Raw genomic sequence first — 24,437 nt, forward strand, 5'->3', positions numbered from 1 at the left:
TTAACACCAATCCACAGGACATCTCGGAGCATTAGGATTGGAATCGCAGGGATTACACGGTGGAGGATCAGTTACCCCTACGAATTTCTCTCCCCTCTTTATGTCACTAATCAATGTCGGTATGGCGTTATCGAACATGCAAGACTCAAAATCGCTAAGTTTGGGTAGCCCTAGGTCCTTCACAATACCGTTAGGACCTAGTAGAAGAGGAGTAGACAAATATTTTAGCTGCGGGTGAGAACTAGAGAAGACGTAAGCTGCTTCTATTATTTCGGGATAGCCGCGGATGGCTTTTATAAGGGATATTACGAATCTGGCGACTGAGAAGGCACTGGATAGGGGCGCGGTTTCGGGGGGCTTCAGTTTCAGGATATTCTCGTGAGCTTTTCTTATGTTCATGGTTATGTTTTCAAGTTCCTCCTACAATAAAAGTACTTAGAAGAAATAATTTGGGTAGTTTGCCATTTACATCTATATCTGTCTCACAAAAAAATATACGTATAAGAAAGTGAGAGACAGTTGTTAAATTTACTTGGCAGCTGTAAAAAGGACGTTAAATCTGGTAAATTAATTATGTGTATTCTCTGAATGAAAATTGTAATGTGCTGTTCATTTCGCATAGTGTTCTGGTATGTTCAACCTGTGAACATTCTATTGTTACAAAAGCCTATTTCTATCTTTGCTTATCATATACAAAGAGAGACGACTGAAGTTGCATAGTATGACTCAAGGCCGTCGCCAGTCAATGGGCTAGGGGAGGGCAAGATGAGAGAGAAGATGGGGGAAATATAAATTATAGGAGAAATAGGTAGTAAATTAATTTTTTTTAGAAATATTTTTAATAAAACAAGAGAAACAAGAAAAAATATAAATAACTAAAAAAATAAAGAAATTCAATGAAAATTATAAAATATATAAAATTGGTGCGTTACATATATAACTTTATAGTCCAATCAGCTTACAAAAAATACCACCTGGAAACAAAAAATATGGTGATATAGGAAAAAAAATTCTAAGATAATGTTTTCCTGTAGCGCATAAACGGCGAAGTTAACCTAAAAAATTCATAAAAGTCAAAAAGACGGTTTTTTGCTAGTAAAAAAAAATTGGACTCCAATTGAAAAAAGTTAAATAAGAATGTTGTAGCTACTAAAAAACCTATTGATTCGTATTTTTAATAATATATCGATTGATGTATTACTTTTCGAGATATATCGAAAAAACCGTCAAATATCGACTTTTTTTGTTTTTGTTGTATCTCCTGCAAATTAAGGTTTTGAAACTTGTTACTTGCTGTAAATGTAGCCCTTGGCAAACAAAAAAAATAATATTTTCAAATTAAAAATTATTAAAATTTTTTTGTTGTCGATTTTTCGAAAAAAAGGTCATCTTGAAAATCGGCTCTTCTTGCTTGACGAATAGTCATAGAGAAACGAAGCAGGTCTCATTTTTTTCCATATGAGTTGTACTTCCATGATAAAAAAGTGATAACGATTTTATTCACTTCAAGTGTCCAAAAATGACTTAAAAAAAAGTAATTTTTTGGTTGTGTTTTTCTTGAATATATTTTTTGATTTTCATTTTTCGATTAATTATTTATTTATTAATTTTTTATTTATTTGATACACCATTCAACAGAAAATATTCCATTACTGAATGGGTGGGAACACAATATGTAACATAAAAAAAAGAAAAATGACAGTAACAATTGGTAAAACAATTCGAAGACAAAAAAACTATAAATAAAGTCAAAAGTAATAAAACTTAATAAACTATATCACATTAATTAAAATGACAGTAGTGTGAAACAGTCATATGCTTTAGTAAAATAGAATAAAATATAATAAACATTATACATATAAACAAGCTGAAATGAAGAATGCCCATAAAGACACAACATAAAATGAATAACAAAACAAACAAAAGCCAATTAAAATAGGTTTGCTATTGATTTTGTCTATTACATGAAAAGTAGCTCTATGACCTTTTGGAGCCAATAATTTTTTTTCCCAAAAAAAATTCCACAGGGTGCTATTTCAGTGCTACTTATGACTTATTGAAATACCGCCCTGTCTCAGGTTCCAGTTGAGACGTGTCTGTGTGTGTCATAGGGCTACATCTTTGAAATATGTGTTAATTTCAAATTTTAGTTAATTTCGGAACTATTGAAAAAAATTGAATCTTTTTCAGGTGAAAGTGTAAAAAAGTAAAAAGCAAAGCAGAAAAAATAACTAAAATTAATAGTGATTTTAAATATGTGACTCATAGGAAGATTCATGGGTTTTCAAAATGGATCATTGCTGGCAATATATCACCAAAAGCTAACAGGGAATTTTTGTGAAATAATGATAATTTTGGTTAATATAATAATTATAATAATAATAAATGTCTTTACATTGACGTAAGTGTTTAAAAACACAAAGCATCACACTGTATGTTTTTTGATGTCATCAGTCTCATACTTAAAAATTTCACTGGAAGCAGATGTTATATTTTTATTTTAACATATTCCTTAACAAATTTACATATTTTTATGATATTTATCCAAAGAAATTATTTATTTTCACGTCGATGACAGATATGCCAAACTCGCTAAAGCAATAAAACGAGTTTATTTTAATTAAAAATTGTATAGCAGTGGCGGTGCATCAGGTGATGCACCGCTTCACTTAAAATTTCCGTTTGCTTGTGCAATTTAAAATTATTTTAAATTTTATATAAATTTAGGTATAATTCTATATTGAAACTGTATTGTGTTTGTTTGTTTAATACGCAGAAATAAACAGAATAGTTGCGCGGTGAACGCCTTCTAAAAAAACATTGCCTTCATTGAGCGCGAACATCAATCTCGCACCATACAACGTATAGTGACGCATATCGAAATCAGTCTGTATTCCACTTCTCTTCGAAGCGTTGTTTACGGCGGTTGTCATGGCAACGAGGCGGCCAACACGGGAATAAACTACGGCTTGGGGGAAACAAGTGACGTGGATATTGAAGCAGCAGTGTCATCGCCCATCGCCTGCCTTTAAATAGTATACGCCTCACCCAGTGCACGATCATAACAGTTCTCAGTTAATATTTGTTTTGCAAAATAATTTGGAAATGTTTCCTATGATGGAAAATTGAGGACAAAATGGATTTTTTAAATTGTGAGAGACCTGTGCCTTATTCTCGGAAAAAATATGGGGGAAGTCAAAAGACAATGTGTAGGTATGTGCGGTAGTTTCGGAACGAATGGTATTCGGAGTATAAGTGGTTGTGTGGAACTGTTTATTTAAAAAATCTTTTCTGTATGCCGTGTTTAATTATGGGTGTAAAGTCGGGTGTGCGGAATAAGGAGGGATTTAACAATTTAGGAAACGTCACGTGAGGCTGTCCTAACCACAAAGTTTCTTTGGAACATAATATATGTACGGTGAGCGTTAATGTTTGCAGAAGTCCACAAGCCGAACTAATATTATTATTGTTTTTTTATAAAATCTAAATGAAACTCCTTCTCACGAACGTGAGTTTTTCAATAAATGCAATTAAAAATCTCCAGATTAATTTCTAGCCATTTGACCTTGAAAATTTTCGCATGCGGCGCTTTTTTTTTCTTTTTGGTCAATCAATAAATATGCTTCACCTATTCTTAATGTCACGAGCCGCCACTGCTGTATAGCCTTTAAATTCGAGCCAGACATATACATTTTAAAAAGTTTCCTGTTTAAATCGATTTCCCAATTTAATTAAGCTAACAACAACGCACTCTCGGACTGCTGACGTTAACAATTATTAAAAACTAACCATATTAGGTAGTAATGTCACTAAACAATAGCTGTCTTTCAAATTCATACTTACGTTTGTGAATTCAGCGCAGGGTTTAGCTTTGGACAGCACAGGAATGATCGTATCCTCTGTATGTCCTCCTACAACTGGAACCATTACACATTCCGGTTCAAGACCCAAGACTTGAGCTACAAATGTATTGGCACGCACTGTATCCAGGGTGGTAACACCAAACACCATTTTAGGATTGTATGAACCACCCTTCTTGAGAATTTCACAGGCCATCGGAACTAAGCTGTTGATCGGATTTGTCGCTATGGCCAAAAATGCCTGCAAATGAGCATTTTAAAGAAAATTATAAACTGAAAAATTTTCACAATAAATATATTATGTACCTACCCTTGGACAGCTCTTGGCCACCTGGGTAACAATATCTTTCACTAGCTGGGCGTTGGGTAACCACATCTTGTCGAAAGGCAGCAAATCTACTTCTGGTGCAGACGCCGCAATTACAACAATTTTAGAGTGCTGCAATACACGTTATTTGTTTCCTAAGCTTATACTCTCTATAATATACAATAATTTACCTCTAAGGCCTGATTTAAATTTTCCCTGCCAGTAAATGCAGTCGCCTTGCAGTTTGTATCCACATGGTTCAGTTCTAAAGCGAAACCGCTCGTCGGTTTTATATCGTGCATGCACAATTCATCGATTAAGGGACACTGCTTTAACATTAAACACAAAGGCTGTCCGACTTTTCCTGTATCGACCAATGTAGTGTAGTTCTAGTGCGATATATGATAATAATAATACATACCTAATGCTCCAACGACGGTTACTTTCATTAAATTTACACTGGATGCAAATTGTCTCTTGAATTTTTGAAGGCCACATTCCGCCACTATTGGATTTACATTATGCAGTAAACTGGGAGTAGATTGATGAATTTTATATAGAGCTTTTAATGTTTTATTCATCTCTAAACTTCAAATTTTGTCAGTTGGGAAATTCGTGTCAGAATTTGATATCTAGTCATTCGCCTACTTGAGGATTTATGAAAATTGGGTTTAGGGCAATTAGAATCACAGAAACTATATCATGTCGGGTTTGTAACAGCATGAGCACTACGAATTAGTAGAAACTAGAGATAACCGATTACAAATTTTTATCAATCACATTGAAACAGGAGAAAGTTAGGCAATCATAATGAACAATTGTAGTGAACTATATATGGCTGTCGATTCAATAAGTGTAAGACTGCGACATGCTGTCAACACCTATTTTGGCCCGCTGGAATGATCTGTTTGAGAGTTTGAAAATTTTTATTATTATACTTTGACATATTTTGTATTCTAAAGTTGTGAAATCAGAAACCTTTAACTTTTTGATTCCATCTCAATTTTCTTTTGATACGTTTTAAGTTCTTCTGATAATTTCTCAAGGATTCAAGAAATTTTATTACAATTACAATCACATATTTTAAAGCTCTTAAGGAATTTTATTTTATTCTGAAGTGATTTTACATATCTTGGGGCATAATAAAGCCACTTTGGTGTATCATACAACTGTTTTGAAAAATTATACAGTGTGTCCCACAAGTAACGCAAAAAATTCGTATTTTATTTTGTTGCGTTTTCAAAAAAAAAAAAATGCTAAAACACCTCAATCAGTATATAAGAATGGTCGTTTTGTCACGTTGCTTGAACCTTTTTTTGCTGTTTCATAAATCTACGATGTCATCAACATTTTTTTTAATAGCACTACCTAATTCTTAAGCATAAAAATATAGCCCTTTTGAAGGCAAATGCATCGATATAGCCTACTTTACTTTGACAGCTGCGAATAAAACAGGCAAATCTTAATTACAAACTTAATTTAATGTAAAAAATATGAGAGATTTCTCAAAAACAATAACTTAAGGATTTTTATTAAACAATTGTATGTGACTTAAAGATGTTCAAAGTGACACCCGTTAACAGTTAGGCGAATTCATCCGTGGTATTTTGAATTTCTTATTCTCTTATGCGCACTTTTAAGTCCTCGATGATGTCCGGTCTATCAACGTAAATTCTGCTTTTTAAGTAGTAATAATCTAGGCGAGTTAAATCGGGTGAACGTGGTGGCCACTCAATGGGTCCTCTTCGACCTATCCATCTATTTGGAAAAATTTTATGCAAATAATTCCTTACAGCAATCCCAAAATGAGTAGGGGCCCCATCCTATTGAAACCAAATACTATCTGCTGGATTATCATCTATGTGATTTTTCGTATTTGTTAAAGTAAAGTAGGTCAAGCCCTGTATCGACGCATTTCCTTTGAAAACGGCTATCCTTTTATGCTTAAAAAATTACGTAGTGCTATTTTAAAAAAATGTCAATGACGTCATGAATTTACAAAACATAGCGCAAAAAAGGTTTAAGCAACGTGACAAAACGACAATTTCTATATACTAATTGACCTGTCTTAGCGTATTTGTGAAAACGCAACACAAATACGAATTTTTTGCGTTACTTCTGGGACGCACTGTATTAGCTTTATTTGGAATGATTAAAGACACTGAAGTTTTTCCAGCATTTCAAAGAATTGTGATTTGATATAAATAATTTAAAATAGGTATATAAAATATTATTTCTGGGGTCTGACTATGTTTTCATGGTCACTGAATCCAAATCCTGGGGCCATTTAACCACAACACATCAGGATTTTTCATAACCTCAAAATATAGGCCCAGAAACCCAATAAATCCTATATCCATTGACCGCTCAACTCCTATAACCTCTTAATTCTATAACTCCATACCCTGTAGCCTCGAAACCCCATAAGCCGGTAAGAGACTTATGCACGTTTAAGCCCTAAAACACAGTATGTTCGAGCCACATGTGCTTCTCCAGTCTAAAACTCATATTTCCCAATAATCCCATAACCTCAAAACTCAGTCAAGAATAGACTTATGCAAGAACTCTCATGAATCAAAACTTCATACATCGATATACTACTTATTCGTGTGTTTGCAATCCAGGACATCTCCACGTGGTTGACGGTGGGTAACGGAATTATTCCGTCATCCTGCAGAGACCCTGGATATCGGCGTTCAAGTTGTAATGGTAAACTCATGGCAAAAAATTATCATGCAGGGGGTCGGATCCCCAGTACCTAATAAAGCACTCTAAAGAGAACAGAAGCCTTCTATGTCCATGTCGTTGTTCCTGAGTTCGGCAAAATGTAGGCTCCCCCAATGAAAGTTTCATTTTTACCGGGTTATGGGTGTAGGGGTTATAGCGTTTCGATGTTACAGAGTTATAGGAGTTGAGGGTCAATGAATAGAAGATTTATTGGGTTTTTGAGATTATGAAAAATCCTGTCGTAATGGAGTTAAATGAACCCTGGACTCGGATTCAGCGACCCCGAAAATATATGGTAAACATAATCTGAAGTGATTCTTTTGATTTTTTTGTGGAACTATGTAATGTTTTGCAATTATGTTTCAAAAATGTTTGGAAATATAGTTAAAGAAACGTATTTTTATTAAGTTGTTACACCACTGTAGAATTTTCAAAATATCGTTTTTTTTTTCTTAAAAGGTAGTTTGAACCCAAAAGGTTTTATACATGAATTTTTTTTTTAATTTTGCGCTTTTCCTGATACGTGTCGGGCGTACTCTCATACGGCTACCTGCACTATGAACATATTCGCTCGGAAGGTACCATGTACCTTCTTACCTATTGGTTTATAACTTTTCTAATTCACTTATAGATGTCATTAGGGAGTATGTGTGTACAATTGAAGCAAAATTTTCAAACAAAGTACGTTAGTGTAGCATCTTAAAACTTTAAACACATTTTTCTCGAAACACGCTTTTTCAAAATGGCACACGCCATAACTCCAACAATTTTCAATATTTTCTTTTGAAATTTTAACCATATTTAAAACAACATTTTGATTTTGGTAAAAATTTAACGTGCTACTTCAAACTTGCCAATTTTACAAAAAAACAATATTTTTACAATCCCGTACGTGTTTCTCTAGCTATACTCACGTAGATTAAGAGCAATTTTTTTTTTTAGTTCGACCTTGAAATTTGCACTAGTTCTAGTGCGTGACGAACGCCTTGACGGCAACATGTTTCAGAAGAATCGCTCCAGTGCCGCCATTTTAAAATATTTTCTAAAGAAAAAAAATTTCTGTACACTTAATACATTCCTAGTAACATATTTCAAGTTTTTTTTCTATTACCTTCCCAGGGTTCATAGTTCAAAAGTAATAAAGAATTCACCGACTGTTCCAGGTTTTCCCTGACTTATAAAAAAAAATCCAGGTCACTTGTTCATTTTTACATACTAATTGGTGTTTATGCATTAAATTTGTTCTCGATTGGACTCCATAATCCTTTTTATACCCTATATATAAAGGTTTCAAAACCACAAATAGTTTTCTCTTTCAAGAACTCAGGGCCGGCTTTCACAAAATTTTATTAGTTACAAACATCAAATTCCCTGACTCATAAATATTTTTAAAACTCCCTGACTATTCCCTGTTTTTTTATGAAGAATTACAAATTCCCTGACTTTTCCCGGTATTCCCGGCCGCTACGAACCCTGCTTCCCTTCTCTTAAAAAAAAATTGTCAAAAACACGCTTTTTTAGGCCGTTACAGTGGTGTAACCCCATAAGAAAACAGGAAGACACCCCAATTTTTGATAATTGTTTTCAAGTTCTACTTGACCCTTTGGTGGGATGCCCAATTTCAGCGACTTAGAAAAATTACTGCAATACTGGCGATATCGCTCCCAGTCACCTTTTTTTAAGTGGGATTTTAAGGGCAATATACCTTAAAAATCCACCACCCATCTGAACAGAACATGGCGCCCAACGTGGGGCAACACATCTGAACGAGAACAAAATCGTTTAACCCTCAGACATTTTTAGATCGATTTCCAATTTTATGACATGAAATCTAAAAAATGAAGTTTTTAAAGGAGATTCATGGGACACCCATTTAAAACTAGTCCATAAATCACAAAGTACTATGCGGCTAAGGAAGGAGATACTGAAATTTGAGTAAAAAAAATTTAAGCATTAGGTATATATTATTAATTAGCATACACATCAATATAAATATGAAATTATACCTAATATTAAACAAAACGATAGAGAAACTTAAACCACAGTACCAGGTGATCACAAATCCGAGTACAACCGGCATCGAGCAATTTCGAATATATTCTAGATATCATTACTGAAAAGGAAAATAAACCTGTCTGTTCCGGTTAGGGCACAAAAAACAAATTTAAACGAATAACGATTTGTACCGAGGCTTGTGGTATCCTAGTACTACTGGACACTAGAAGCGAAAACATACTATTCCGCCGGACCTGTCCGAAAACGTTCTATTGACATATATGTTAATTAGAAAATAAAAGTTGGGTACAACCTCTATACTTTGCATTAAATAAATGCTCCCTTTTCACAATATAATAATACATATCATATCATCGGGGCACCGTAATTACATCCAGAGTAATATACTTGATTATAAAGTTAACAATTATTACACCCTAGTGCCTAATAGTGTATTATGGCTAAGCTATCTAATATTATTACATAATAAACACCATTTAAATATTACTAAAAATACCACAGATATAAATCTGCCTACGTGAAACTATCCGCTAACCGTCCTGAAGGACAGATTTAATCCGTGTGATCCAAATATTTATCGAGTGCATATTATTCGAACGCACACAAAATAAAAATTCTTATAATATGTAATTGATCCTCGAAAAAAACCACTAATTCTATGCAAAGTATAGCTTGTAAAATTATGTGCTATCCTTCTCTTTACATATTGTTGGGCCATTTTTTACGCACGAGTTACTTTCCACGAACGTATACCGAACCAAGTGTATAAGCTCACAACACTAGTAAAACAGTTGTATACACTTTAAGTGAAAAATTCTGTAAATGGCTTTCAAGTCTCTTTTGGACGTGTTTTTATAACAAATTAAGATGGACCTAACTATTCAAATATTCCTTTTTTCAAATTTATATAATACTGCTAAAAAATAATTTAAATAGTTTTCTTTGAACTTATGAAAGAAATACAGTGTGACGAGTTAAGACTAGCGAGTAGCTAAATTTCGGGCACTCTTCGCGCTGCGATTTTGAGGTAAAAAATATATTTCCACTTAAGACTTAAAATGGTCGACTTAAGAGGGTTCTATAGCAAATAGGCAACCAGCAATGCATTTTTATAGATTTTATTACACAGTTTGTCTAAATATGAATTAATGCACAAATAACAGACTTTCCCCCATTCTAACACAGATTTTTTATAAAACGGACTCGGTTTGAAACTCGATTTATTTTTATAAAAAATCTGCGTTAGAATGGGAGAAAGTCTGTTATTTGCGCATTAACAAACTGTGTAATAAAATCTATAGAAATGTATTACTGGTTGCCTATTTGCTATAGAGCTCTCTTAAAAGCAGAATGTAGGAAACTTGTTTTAAAATTATTGCAAAATAGCGTAAATACGGTATTTAAAAATAAATGAATATTATAATGCATCTTTTAGTAATATTTAGAACTTATTAGCAAAACTTTTAAAACGAAAAAAGTTTTTATCTAAAAAAATTATTAAATAAACAAAGAAAATTGAAACTTTCAAACTTATTTGAAAAAGAAACATTCATACAGGCAGAAACATTCATAGCTTTGAAAATGAAAAATTTATTTTTGAAACGTTAACAAAATGAAATATTTTCTATTCTTAGTGAGATCTTCGGTTAGGCAAAAATTTCCAGATAGAGAAAAAAATTACTTTCCATTAATTAATAACGAATAAATGAACTTTTATCCATTTTAAATAAAAGTGTTCTTAGTAAAAACTTTACCATTTCCTTGCTACCAGAAAATGTAACAAACATACATATTTATTTATTCTTAATCATATTTAAGAGGGCTTTATAGCAAATAGGCAACCAGTAATACATTTGTATAGATTTTATTACACAATTTGTCTAAATATGAATGATTGCACAAATAATAGACTTTCCTCCATTCTAATGCAGATTTTCTATAAAACGGAGTTAGTTTGAAACTCAAATTATTTTTTGGTGTAAAGAAATTTGTAATTTACAATGCCAAAAGCGGCAAATTACAAATTATTTTACAAGTAATTTGAGTTTCAAACCAAGTCCATTTTATAGAAAATCTGCATTAGAATGGGGGAAAGTCTGTTATTTGTGCATTAATTCGTATTTACTGTGTAATAAAATCTATAAAAATGTATTACTGGTTGCCTATTTGCTATAGAACTCTATTAACAGCAGAATGTAGGAAACTTGTTTCCATTTTAAAATTATTGCAAAATAGCGTAAATACGGTATTTCAAAATAAAGAAATATTACAATGCATACTTCAGTAATACTTAGAACTTATTAGCAAAACTTTTAAAACGAAAAAGTTATTTTATCTAAAAAAATTATTAGAAAACAAAGAAAATTGAAACTTTCAAACTTATTTGAAAAAGATACATTCGGTTAGGCAAATATTTCCAGATAGAAAAAAATTACTTTCCATTAATTAATAACGAATAAATGAACTTGTATCCATTTTAAGTGCTCTTAGTAAAAACTATATCATTTTATTGTTACCAAAAAATGTAACAAACATACATATTTACTTATTCTTGACCATATTTAAGAGGACCCTATAGCAAATATGCAACCAGCAATACATTTTTATAGATTTTGTTACACAATTTGTCTAAATATGAATTAAATGCACAAATAACAGACTTTCCTCCATTCTAATGCAGACTTTCTATAAAATGGAATTAATTTGAAACTGAAATTACTTTTTGTTGTAAAGAAATTTGTAATTTGCCACTTTTGAACAAGAAAATTACAAATTTCTTTAAAACACGAGGTAATTCGAGTTCCAAACTAACTCCATTTTATAGAAAATCTGCGTTAGAATGGAGGAAAGTCTGTTATTTGTGCATTAACTCATATTTAGACAAACTGTGTAATAAAATCTATAAAAATGTACTACTGGTTGCCTATTTGCTAAAGCCCTCTCAAGGCAGACCTTCCGATGCTCCCCTGTCGTTTTTGCTATAATTTAAAAATGGAAACAGACATGGACTTCCTCTTTTTATATTTATTTTTCTTAATCAACGGTCTGTCAAACAAAGCAAAAAAGGGCATGATTGCAATTTTTTTTTAAATACCCCCTATAGTCGAGTATACAAGTTAGCTTTTGAGTCGAGTCATTTAAAATGAGCCATAGTTTGTTAAATTTGGATAAGCAAACTCAACATTCAACGCAACTATTAAAAAAAAGAAAAAGATTTGTAGGTGATAAAAAGTATATATAGTACATCTACTTTTTTGACCATATCCGAGATTATTTATCTTAAAATCGCAGAATGAATGGCGTTTGAGACATAGCCGGTCCGTAGTCTGCACTGAACAGGCTGTTAAAGAACTAACGAAATTAAAATGTTCGCAGAGCAAACATTTAGTTCAAGACATTCAAAACGCACTTATAAAACCAAAAGCCTGCTAACTTGACCTCGTGAGTAAAAAATGACCCAAACGGCGACCCCTATAATTACCTATAGACAACCAGTGCGCCCCACTGGGCACATCTGAAAAATAAATTCCGCTGTTGCAGAGAAGAAAGCTACTTGTAAAGACAGCACAGGGGCCGCCGAGTCTCGGATATTACCAAAAATTTGCCAGAGCCCATTTTGTTTTCAACGCCTCCGAGGCTTGATTTTTAAAAAACGAGGACTTTTACATAATTGGATGGTAGGGTGAACCGATAATGGATGATTTAAGTTTGATATTGGCACGGCATTTTACCAGGTTATCCAAGATCGTTCATTTCTTTGACATAATTTTGAGGTATTCCAAGGCGTGGTGAGCCGCCGAGATCTGGGCTTCCTTAGGGGTCTTGCCGGTTCCGCAGCACACCGCTATGGGGAGCGTGGACAGTTGCACGAGGCACTGGCAGGCGCCGCTTAACGTTTTCTCCTCGATCTCCACGTAGGTCACTTCGAAAGACTGTTCGGTGGCTATGTCCTGGAGGTATTGAATGAAACTGAAGTCTTTCACGTTTATGGCAAGGGTCTGCAACGTAACGTACAGACTTAAAATTTTTTTGCTCTCACAGAATGGTTTACTTACAGGCTATTTTTGTCACGTCGGTTAAAAGCACCGTTTGGTATGAATTCTTGAAGAAAATGTTACGTCAGGTAAATGAAATTTTAAAAATGTTACAGGGTGTCCCAATATTGCTCGGATTACGACTGATCTTAGCTTTATCGAAAAATGCTTTAGCCGTTAAAAAGATACCAATCAAAATTGATAAAAAAATCTTTCAGTTTTTTCTAAATATTTTGTCAGATTTAAACCGAATTTGATACACTAGTGTACAGATGTCACTTTTTGACGTAACAACCAAAGTTACTACATTTTTGTATATTCATTTTTTTTTAAGGTACATAATTTTTGCCCTTGACATTCTTTTCAATTTTAACGGTTTTCCAGGAATTAATCATGTTCAAAGCCATTACCAAAGCAATTTCGATATAAATTTAATTTAATTACCATTAAAAATTTACTTTGTATAATTTAGTAAATTAACAATTAAGTTAAAAATATATATACAGGGTGTAACCTTTAGAAACACATATCAACAGTTTCTTTTTTCAAATTCCGTTGATTCTTTTTATTTATTTTTTTTAATAATTTTGCTACTCCGCCTCTGGACAAGCTAGCGTGAGGTCAAATAAATAATAATAAAATTGCCTTGTGTAGTGCAAACCTTAGTCATTTTTTTTCGGTGTTTAGTAACGGTACAGTATGTTTGTATGTCTTCATTGTTAAATTTCTGTGTGATACTACGTTTGGTTAAAATTATGAAAAAATTAGAAAAAAGTTAGGCGGTCCCGTCGCATCACGGTCCGTTCTGGGCCGAGCTGATCGCGGTCTTTTACAAAATCAGTCACATTTGGCAATTGCACACTATCCTGCTCGTGCTCTCCTTTAAATAGTTGCGGTATTGTTTTAGTAGTTAAGAAAATGTTCTATGGAAGAGGAAGCTCGTCTCAATCACATCACGGTCTCATAAGATTCTTTGGAAAAGATCGGAGAAAGCGATGCGAGTGAGACGAGCTCGGGAATGACTAGTGTGAATGCATAGATTATAAAACATGGGACTATGCGCACAATTGGGACTAGCACGGACCACGAATGCCTAATGCGTTCTCCCTTTAACATTTCGAATTTTCCTTAAATCCAACAAAACCAGTTATTTGCAAAAAAATAACATTTATTTCAAATTCTGATGGCCTCTAGTGGCTGAACAAAGCAATTTTTTTCATTAGAGGTAAGTTCAGAACAAGTTTATTTTAACCAGAAAAATCTCAAGTATGTACATGAAATATTGGTACACCCTGTAGAGTAAGTGTAAATGCTAAAAATGAGTAAATATAAAAATAAAAGCATGTACTGAAAATAACGCATAAATTCGGTAAAACCTGGCACTTTATCAAGAAATTAACGAAAATGGACAATTTTCAAAAATTAACTTAAAAACATTCTTTTTTTACCAAAATTTTTTTTTATCAAAATTAAGCGTTACTTTAGATACATTGTTATCAAAAGATACAAACAACCCATATACAGGGTTATGATAAAGTAATGGATAAATTTTATATTTTTTAAACAAATAATTAAAAAAAAACACGATAGAACGATTTAAATTTTTAAAAACACCTGTTCTGGTGATGGATACTTGTGACATCATCGCTGTTAAAATTACCTTTAACTGAACGTGTCACTTCATTTCTTGACACATTTTTAGAAAACCCACTTGATTGACATTGCTAATTCCTAATTTTTTATTTAATTATTATACAAAAGTTATTAATAACTTTTTGAGGATAAACAACAAAATGGCCAGTAGAGTGACGGTCGCTGGATCTTAATCTCCTTGATTACATATTTTTCAAACTCTAAAATCAATTATTGTATGTTTAAACACATTATGGCTGTTACCAGTTACATCATTAGTTGTAACAATTTTGTTCGACTTCATTTAATAAGATTTTTTAGAAAAAAAAAAGCAATTAGCAATATCGAGACTGTCTGTTCACAACTAAATTCGACACCACAATGACACAAGGCAAAAACAGACAAAAACGACGTCGCAAGCTACCAAATGATATATTTTAAAAAATAGAGCATATTTCGAATTCAGTCGTTTAAAAAAATATCGAATTTATCCACTACGTGCGTCATCACAACCTAGTACAGCAAAACCAGCACCGCTAATTACAATGGCGATTGCTTTACCTGCAGTTCCATCAATTTTTTCCCTGGTGCATTTTTGAGTGTCTTGTGGAATTGGGACACCTTATGAGACAGCGGAGTGCCCAACTTGGTAATTTTACTGTCTTTTAATCCCGTGTACCGGCTCTGTATGTTGTTTAACTTTGAAGACAGCTACAAGAAACATACACAATTGAAATGAGCTTGTGCTAAGATAATTTGTACATTACAATTCTGTATATTTTTTAGCCAGACGTAGCCATTGAAATTCATTGCGTACAGAAAAGACAGTAAAATTACCCTAGCACAATTAACGGCGGGTCGTCGGCATGTCGTAAATCGTTACAGAACTGTTATAGGCAACATACAAAAAGTGCGCTTTTACTTAATGGTACTAGGGGCGACAGTTTAAGGTTAGTAATACTTAAAAAAGCAATTGGTGCTATTAATTCACTGTTGTAGTTACGTTTATGCAGCTCAGATCAAATTTAACGTATTGGTAAAAATAGGTCCCAATTTTTTTAATTATTAGACCAGGAAAGGAAACATTTCATTTTGAAATTTATTAATTACTGGGCGTGATTTTATTGTTGGAAAGTCTTGGGAATGATAATACAAGAGGCGTCTTATCAAATGGGTCATGATAAAAGTCAAAAAATTCGTCATTTTTCGTTCTACGTGTTATTGTAAAAAACTATTAATCTTAACGAAAAATGTTCAACAGACGATTTGATCTAGAGAAACTCATCTTTAAAATGAGACTTTATACGTTATAATTTTATTTATAAACAAAAAATGTATTGCAAAATTAAACGAAAAAAGAGCTTTTTCATTAATTGTTAATAACTTTTTAAGTAATTAATAAATCTTACCAAACTTTTCCAAAATGTGAGTTTTTATATCTTTATCCTTAAGAGATCTGCAAAAGATGGGCTCGATCGGTCAAATAGTTTTTGCAAAATTCCATTTATTTATCCCATTTTTGCAAAAAGGCCCATTTTCAAATGACTATTCCGGGGGCAGGGTTATGACTAAAACATTCTTTTTGGGCTCATTTTCTTCGAAGAGACACAAAGTATCCTCTAGTTAAAAAAAAAAATATATTTTTTTTCAAATTTAGTTGAATATAATTGGAAAAAATTATAAATAATTTTTTTTTTTATTTTTTCATACTTTTTATATAATTATGGATTNTTTATAATTAGTTTAAAAATATATAAAATATTTCCATAGATACTGACAGCAGAAATTTTTTTTACAATTCATTATAAATTTCAACTTCAATTTGGGGGTTGAGTTAAATTAATTTTGAAGTTAAAATAATTTTGACAACATTTTTTTATTGAGAACTTGTCTAAAACATTTCAAATAAAAAAAAATGAAAAAAATTCTTTTTTCAAAAAATTCATTTTTAGGGGTTAGCCCAAATTAAAAAAAAGAAGGTTCTACATTACATAGAAGCTGATATATTACAAATTTGACATTGTCAATTTTTTCATGGTTGAATGAGAGGAAGATCACCCACCACCACTCCCTGAAGGGCTACTGCCGCGTACATTTACTTTGACAGGTTCTGGACTGATCAATTATGGGCAAATTCAATTAAAATTTCAGGTCTTAATGTTTTTAACAAATTGCTGATTTAAAAAAAAAATTGCTAACTCCAGACCTATTGGTCGTAGAAACTTGTTTTTTTCAATTTGTAGATTTTTTACGAGCTTTCGAATGGTGTATATAACTTCTTTCAAAAGTTAAAAACCGCGGAGTTATTTTATTTGTTTATTAGGGAAAAAAGTGCCTTTCATTTGTTACCAATTATATACAACTAAATTTCAAAAAAAAATTTTTATCTAGAGGATACTTGGTGTCCCTTCGAAGAAAATGAGCCCAAAAATAATGTTTTAGTCATAACCCTGCCCCCGGAATAGTCATTTGAAATTGGGCCTTTTTTTGCAAAAATGCGATAAATAAACAGAATTTTGCAAAAACTATTTGACCGATCGAGCCCATATTTTACACATCTCTTAAGCATATAAAAACTCACATTTTGGGAGAGTTTGGTAAGAGTTTATTAATTATTTAAAGAGTTATTAACAATTTAAAAAAAGCACTTTTTCTGTTTAATTTTGCAATACATATTTTGTTTATAAAGCAATTTTAACTTATAGAGTTCATTTTAAAGATGAGTTTCTCTAGATCAAATCGTCTATTGAACAATTTTTTGCTAAGATTAATAGTTTTTTTACAATAATGCATAGAACAAAAAATGACGAATTTTTTACCTATTTGTTGATAAAAAACAATGATGCTATACTTTTTCGTGTCCCACAAGATGAGACGCCACTTGTATTATCATTCCCAAGACTTTCCAACAATAAAATCATGCCCAGTAATTTTCACAATTTCTTGATGATTTTTCACCTTTATGTATAGGTTTATTCCATTTAATAATAACTTTTATTGAATTCTACATTTACAGAATATACAGGATGCCAGAAAAGACAAGTACTTCCCCGAAATATGCAGCGCACAATTTGTACTCTTTTGGACCCTGTATATGAAAACTAAAATTTTATAAAAAAAAAATTAATTCAGCTTCGTTAAAGAATAAACCTATAACTAAAAAAGATTGTCTAAATCGGAATAGAATAGCGAGAAAACCAACTTTGAATTTGGCCCTACTTTTAATCTTGTGTTAATTTTGATCCAAAGTGTACATTTCCTCCATTTACTGATTTTAAAAAATGCCATGCTTACTTTACATGTTAAATAACAGGATTATTTTTTCTTTTCACAAGCTTTAAACATCAAAAGGACAATCACATTTAATTAAAAAAAAAAATGATTAAAATGTAATTAAATTATCGAAACTTACATCGTCGTCGATATCGAAAGCGTCCAAAGGAAGGTCCTGTAGGGTCTGCCACATCTTGTGGGCAGCCATGCGTTTGGCCAGCTTCTTCGATTTGCCGGTGCCCACTTCGCGGAAAGACATCACAATGCAGGCGATAGTGAATTGGCGTTCGTGGGGTAAACCTTCCTCGTGCTCCATATTGTAGGCCGGTGGGGCCCAACGGCGTGACATGCACATCTCCTGGAGCCACCCGATTGGGTTACCCATGACCTTGTCGTCATAGGGAGAGACGACTTGGCTCGTTCTGAAACAGAGATCAAAGTCGTTGCTGATACCCCTAAGTTTATTCTTTGTTATTTTTTTCATGTTACATATGGGGAAAATTAAATCAGGCCACAGAATATTCTGAATAATTGTTATATTTTGAATAAGCTTAAATACCCTATTAAATAAATACTCACATATCAGTAGCTCCAGGTGTGCCATTGGTTTGATTGGCCTGTTCAGGAGTTTGCTTGCCAACAAGCAAATCAAGCAAGTTCTTTGCTGCCGCGTGCTTGGCGTCTTTCTTAGAGCGACCTGTCCCGGTCGCTAATAAATCCGGGTTGATCAAAACCCTATAGCGGAAAATGGGTTCGTGGATAGCCCCTTCGATTTGTACTAGTTCGTACTTTGGGGTGATGCCACGTCTACTCAGGAGCTCTTGCAATACGGACACGGGCGTTTTTAAGGGCATGGACGCCATTTCCTAAGAATAAAGCTATTCAAAGTCAAGTTAGAACAACAAAGATGTCATTTTGTTAACAGCACTTTGTAATTATGTTACATTCAACATTGCGTGCCACATCATTCATATAAGAACATGGTCCTATATGTGAGATTTGCACTAAAAGTTTCGTCCTTTGGTCTACATCATTTTCAAAGAATGATATTAAAAAGCAATATACATTTTGCAAAGAATTAATATTAATAATATCCTAAAAAATATTAAACGATATATTTCGTATTTTTACCCAAGATATCAAGAACTGTAGAAATTTTATTTGAGGTATGCTAGACATATTTTTAATGAACCACTTTCAACAAATTTATATCTTGACTAAGTATTTTTAAAGTGATAAGTATAAGTGTAGATATTTTTTAAAGTAATACAAAAAAAGAGAGGTATAAAAATATCTTTTTTTTTTGACAAAGAATGTATGACTCGTGTCTTAAATCGTTTCATTATCGATATCTGGTGTGTTAAAGTTCTTGAAAAATATCACAAATTCCTAATACCTCAAAAAATGTTTGACATACAGGGTGTCACGCTTAAATGTGATACAAGCCTGTAGCTTCTTTGTTTTTTAACCTGTATATTAATGAAACTTAGACTGGTTAATTTATTTAATAAAAAAAAAAATCAGCAAATTTATAATTATATAAATCACTAAAAATTTTAAAATTTTGGAAGTGATGAGTAGGTATATTAGAAAATTCAATAAAGACATATTTCTTCCATTTTATTCGCAAAACGAGGAATTTTCGAGATGTACATATTTTTCTTTGACATTACACAGTTTTATAAATAAAAGATAGCTCTAAAAGCGTTTTTCTTACAAAGAATAAAGATAAAACATAGGAATCTTGTATTGGAAATACAATTGCAAATATGTAATCGTTAAAAATTTAAAAAAATTTAAAAGACCATTGATAAAAATTTTGAATTTCCTCAGTATCGAAACGGGCAAATTTCTACAACACTAAATTTTCAGACTTTACGATTATATTGTTAATAAAATTGTATCAACAACAATAAATTTATATTGTTTTTATGTTAAAGAAACAATTTCAGAATTATTAGCGATGGGTTCAACTACGTGATAAGTTTATTTTAGACTGAAAAAAACAAAAATAATATGTATAGTCTTTCCGATCTCTATTGAAGAATCAAGAGGTTGGCAATATGTACCAGGTTCGGTCGCTGACACAGTAATTCGGCATTAAAATATTTGAAAAACTTATTCCAATATTTATTTAGCCATACCCATATATAGATCTGGTCGCCCAGTTGAAGAATGAACGCGCGGGCAAACGCGGCATAAACACAGTCGCACTGGGCGATCGGGCCATAAATTCAGTCATCAACAAATGGCCTAGCGGTGCAGTGCAGCAATGCGGAAATTAGTGTGATTCAGGTAATTTTAATTTATTATAGGCACCTTCTATTAGTCATTCATATTTATTACAATTATTGCGAAAGGGCAAAATAAGAGGGACATTTTGTTTACTAATATTATTACAACATGGCATTTTGGATACCTTATGAAACGGAATAGAATGAAATTTACCATCAATATAATAAAATTGTTTGAGGACATAAATAATTAAAATATGTTGTTGGTCAAATGAACATATAATATAAATTTTCTACACATTATATACTAATTATTATAATTTTTTACTTTTAGCAGAAAACTTTTTTAGGAACGCCNGCATTTTGGAGACCTTTTGAAACGGAACAAAACGAAATTTCCCATCCATATAATAAAATTGAGGACATAAATAATTAAAACATGATGTTGGCCAAATGAGCATATAATAAGAATTTTCTACACATTATATACTAATTATTATAATTTTTTACTTTTAGCAGAAAACTTTTTTAGGAACGCCTTTGAAACTAATTAAATTTTATTGCTAGGCGTTTTTATACATGTTCATCTGATTTTGGAAAGACTATATGCCATATTGCAAAAAATGTATCTCGCTGTATCTCGAAAATTAAACCATTTCTGACATCAACTCATAGAAACTCGTTCGAAACTTTTCCCCTCACCACAAGGATTCCACTACATCTCTAGGCATTCTGTATATAAAACAATAGACGAGAATATCACCGACACTTACCAATTTAGCTTCCTCTCCCAAAGACAACCGTTCACTTTGGCTTCCATGAAGAGTCCCGTGTCTATTATTTCTTCCGCGTCTTACATTACCAACATTTGGTGGATGCATAGGACCAGGTATTACAGTCATATTGGCTTGGTCCATTTGAATAATCTGAAAATAAGCGGTAGTTAAAATCATACTGAAAGTCGATTCTTTGTTTCAGTGTCATATGCTTAGAACAGTTATGAATGATTCATTACCAGTTATTGTTTATGTTTGTTACTCCAATGCAGTAAAAATAAAAATAAATCAAATGTAATTACACTTAATTATTCAAGAATGTTTTCATATGGGAAACTTTTAAATCAACTGGCTGAATTGCTGGCAAGACTTGCAATTTTATATATCATACTGTATTAATAGAGTGAAATATAATCTTAAAGCACTACATGGTAATATTTTTAGAGCTATGATTAAGTGTATACAACAGTCAGCACAGAAAAATTTTTAAAACTCGAGAAACTGAAGGTTGAACTGCATATAAATGTATTTATTCACATAAATAAGTTTAAAAAAACTTATTGCAGTTATTTATTAATTAATTCAAATACCTTATGACGGATGTAATATCGATATATAAAACATATATAAAGAATCTTTTACTAACAACATAATATCATTTCAAACATGTCAATACAAAATAACTAGAAAACTTACGTAAATCATAGCTGCAACTCTAGTTTAACTTAGCTCATAACGTAACACAATAACACTAAAAATTTGTTGACCTCAATATATGGTTTTGGAAACATATTTTTGCTGTGATGTATAAACAAATATGAAAAATATAAAACCACATTGAATAATATTTGCAACTTTATATACATAATAAAATATATATACAGATATTTAGATCAACAAATACTCCAAACAATGCATTGGTGGTATCACAAGCACATTTTTCCTTTATTTCCTATGAACTATGAAGAGATAGTTTGAAAAATTAAATAGGTAACTGAGAAGTTAGTTTGTGGAACAAAGTAAGTAAGAAAAAGTTAAATAAATTAATTCAAGTTTTTTTGATTAGGTACCTACATGAAATAAATGCAAATAAATTAAGAACAAAACTGAGTTTAAGTTACTTATTAAAACTACATATTTTTACATAAAATATTTAATGATATATTTAACACTACAATGTTTGATATTGATTTTTTAATGTTGTTTTATCAGATGCAGATAGTAATCATTCAGCACAAAGCAGAATTTAGATAATGAAATAAAAAAAACATAAAACAAAAATTTTGCAAATGTGTTACCATTTAATATGTTTACAAAATAATAAAATTATATACCTTGAAAATATGAAAAAGCAACCGTACCAGTTGAACACCAACAAGGGACTAAGGAAAGAATAACTTGCAGCTGTTCCCTCAAATAAGGGCTTTTGTATCCACCCTTATTCTATTAAATAATCTTTTGTAAAGAGGCTGCTTTTAAGAAGGGTTTCCTTCCCATAAGGGGACCTATTATTTCTTTAGACCAACGGAAACATTTTTCGGTTAAAATTTGCACCTAGGTATATTTGTCAATAAACGAGCAAAAGTGTAAACGCAGAAAAATATGTAAATAATAAACTGAATTTGGTAAACATTATTATCTCAAAGAAAATACATTACTTCGAATAAACATCCAAAACAGGATAAATAAAAATTTAACATATCTGATACCCAAGATAATTACGAATTAACATAAACATTTCACCGGTAAGCAGTAGTGAATAAGCATAAACTCGATCAACAATGATTATAGAGTTCTCAGAAGATTTTTATGCAACAAGAATCATTGTTATTAAACTGGAGTCAAATTTTAACTTGAAAATCATAACTTGAACTTACCGAAAAAAACACTAGGTATTAAAAACTGGCAAGCAAACTTACAAACAAGCACAATGGCGGATTTTATTACTTCACTTTCTTACGGAACGGGTAACAAATCGGGATTTCGTTTCATTGGGTTTTCGAGTTTACAACACGCTCATGCGCAGTTTTGCAATTTTCGATCATTTTCATAAGCCATAATCGTTGCATCTGTCCGAATGATCAACAGTTAGAAGGAGCACGGGTTTAGTATTCCACTTCGGTATTCCCACAAATTTTAAACAGCTACAAATTTGTAGTCCTGTTTTCAATTTATTGTAGTATGTTTACATAACTTCCTATTACTTTCAACAGATTTTATTAAATATGTAAGACCCTATCAAACATATAAATATAAGCAGTTTATTAAGTACTACAAATTTATATTATCGTGTCCTGTATTTGTTTACTATCCTTACCTTGCTTACTCCAAATTCAATATTTTTGTGGCTCATGTGCTTGTTCTTTTTATAGCAATAATTACCACGAAGGCACAGAATAGCCTATTCTGTAAGGAAGGCAGAAGCATATCATTAATTCGAATTTTACAAGCTAAAATTAAGATCTTATCTTAACAAGCGTATACATTACAGCTGGTATTATTGGATTTTAATCGCCACAAAACATAAGTAGGGTAACTGCTAATACAGGCGGTATGTAAATTATTTCCTGTGATAACTGCTATGAGACCTTCTATGCATTATTTTTCACTTATCGAATTTTATGACGATTTGTTTGGTGAATTTGTACAAAAAATGCATAGATACAACTTTTTCGCTATTTATTTGGAAATGTTGTCACGTTATGACAAAAAAATATATGAAAAAAATCTTACGCCAAAATGATACAAGAATTAAGTATTTTCTGAAATTATTAAGTAAATAAAAAATAAAAAATGTTATCACTATAAATCATGCGTTTGAACAAGTCGTTAAAATAAATGTTTCGTTTTCAAATTTGAGAATGACGCTTCATTTTTAATTAAGTTTTGACGGTTTTTATTTGTTTATCTGCTTCCACAAGCTAGAGATACATGTTTATTATTATTAACTATTACTAAACTTATTTTAATTTTTATATCCGTAAGAACCCAAATTGATAGTAATTTAACGCACACCTTTCACCGTTTAATAATTTTTTTCGCTATGTATTCCTCTTATTCCTACAGCATATACATATTACATGAAGCAAAGCATGTAAAAAAGAGGAGAAGCTATAGAGAGAAAGGCAGGCGATAGTTTGGGTACTTGTTCTCTCTAAAAAATCGTTGAACATAATACCATTGTTTAAATATCCTATATTTAAACAATGATAATACCAATAATAATACTCCAGAATAGAAAACTACATTCTGTTATGATACCATAATACCACAGCATAGATAAATAACTACTGTAGCTAGAGAGCTATGGGAGTTGCGTTAGCCAATCATATGCCTGTGCGAAAGAGAAAGATAGTATCCAAACTATTTCTATCTCTCCGTCACTGTCGCCATAAGCGTGCTTCCCCCGTGTAGTAAACGCTCTAAGGTCTATTCTTCTACTAACTTTCATATGTGGATGTGGAGAAGAAGAGGACCGGACCCTCCATTCCACTGTCCACTGACCAGTGACCTCACCAAAATGCCAAAATGTTTTGTTGTGACGATACTTTTACATGAGGATATGTGGTCGTATTATG

General features: G+C 32.0%; 1 protein-coding gene across 1 annotated transcript; it reads right to left on the minus strand.

Annotated features, from left to right (window-relative positions):
* LOC108904227 lies at positions 1–22,826 on the minus strand. Its single transcript, XM_018706692.1, has 11 exons — positions 22,737–22,826; positions 20,857–21,009; positions 18,429–18,715; positions 17,989–18,271; positions 15,138–15,287; positions 12,982–13,011; positions 12,797–12,908; positions 4,359–4,531; positions 4,171–4,299; positions 3,844–4,101; positions 1–420 (listed from the first exon to the last, which is right to left on the minus strand). Exons 2-11 carry the CDS (start codon positions 20,998–21,000, stop codon positions 1–3), a joined length of 1,986 nt encoding a protein of 661 aa, XP_018562208.1. The 5' UTR covers positions 21,001–21,009; positions 22,737–22,826.
* Between the last annotated feature and the right edge of the window lie 1,611 nt (positions 22,827–24,437).

The sequence above is a fragment of the Anoplophora glabripennis genome, unplaced genomic scaffold, assembly GCF_000390285.2.
Source record: "Anoplophora glabripennis isolate ALB-LARVAE unplaced genomic scaffold, Agla_2.0 scaffold46, whole genome shotgun sequence".
NCBI lineage: Eukaryota > Metazoa > Arthropoda > Insecta > Coleoptera > Cerambycidae > Anoplophora > Anoplophora glabripennis.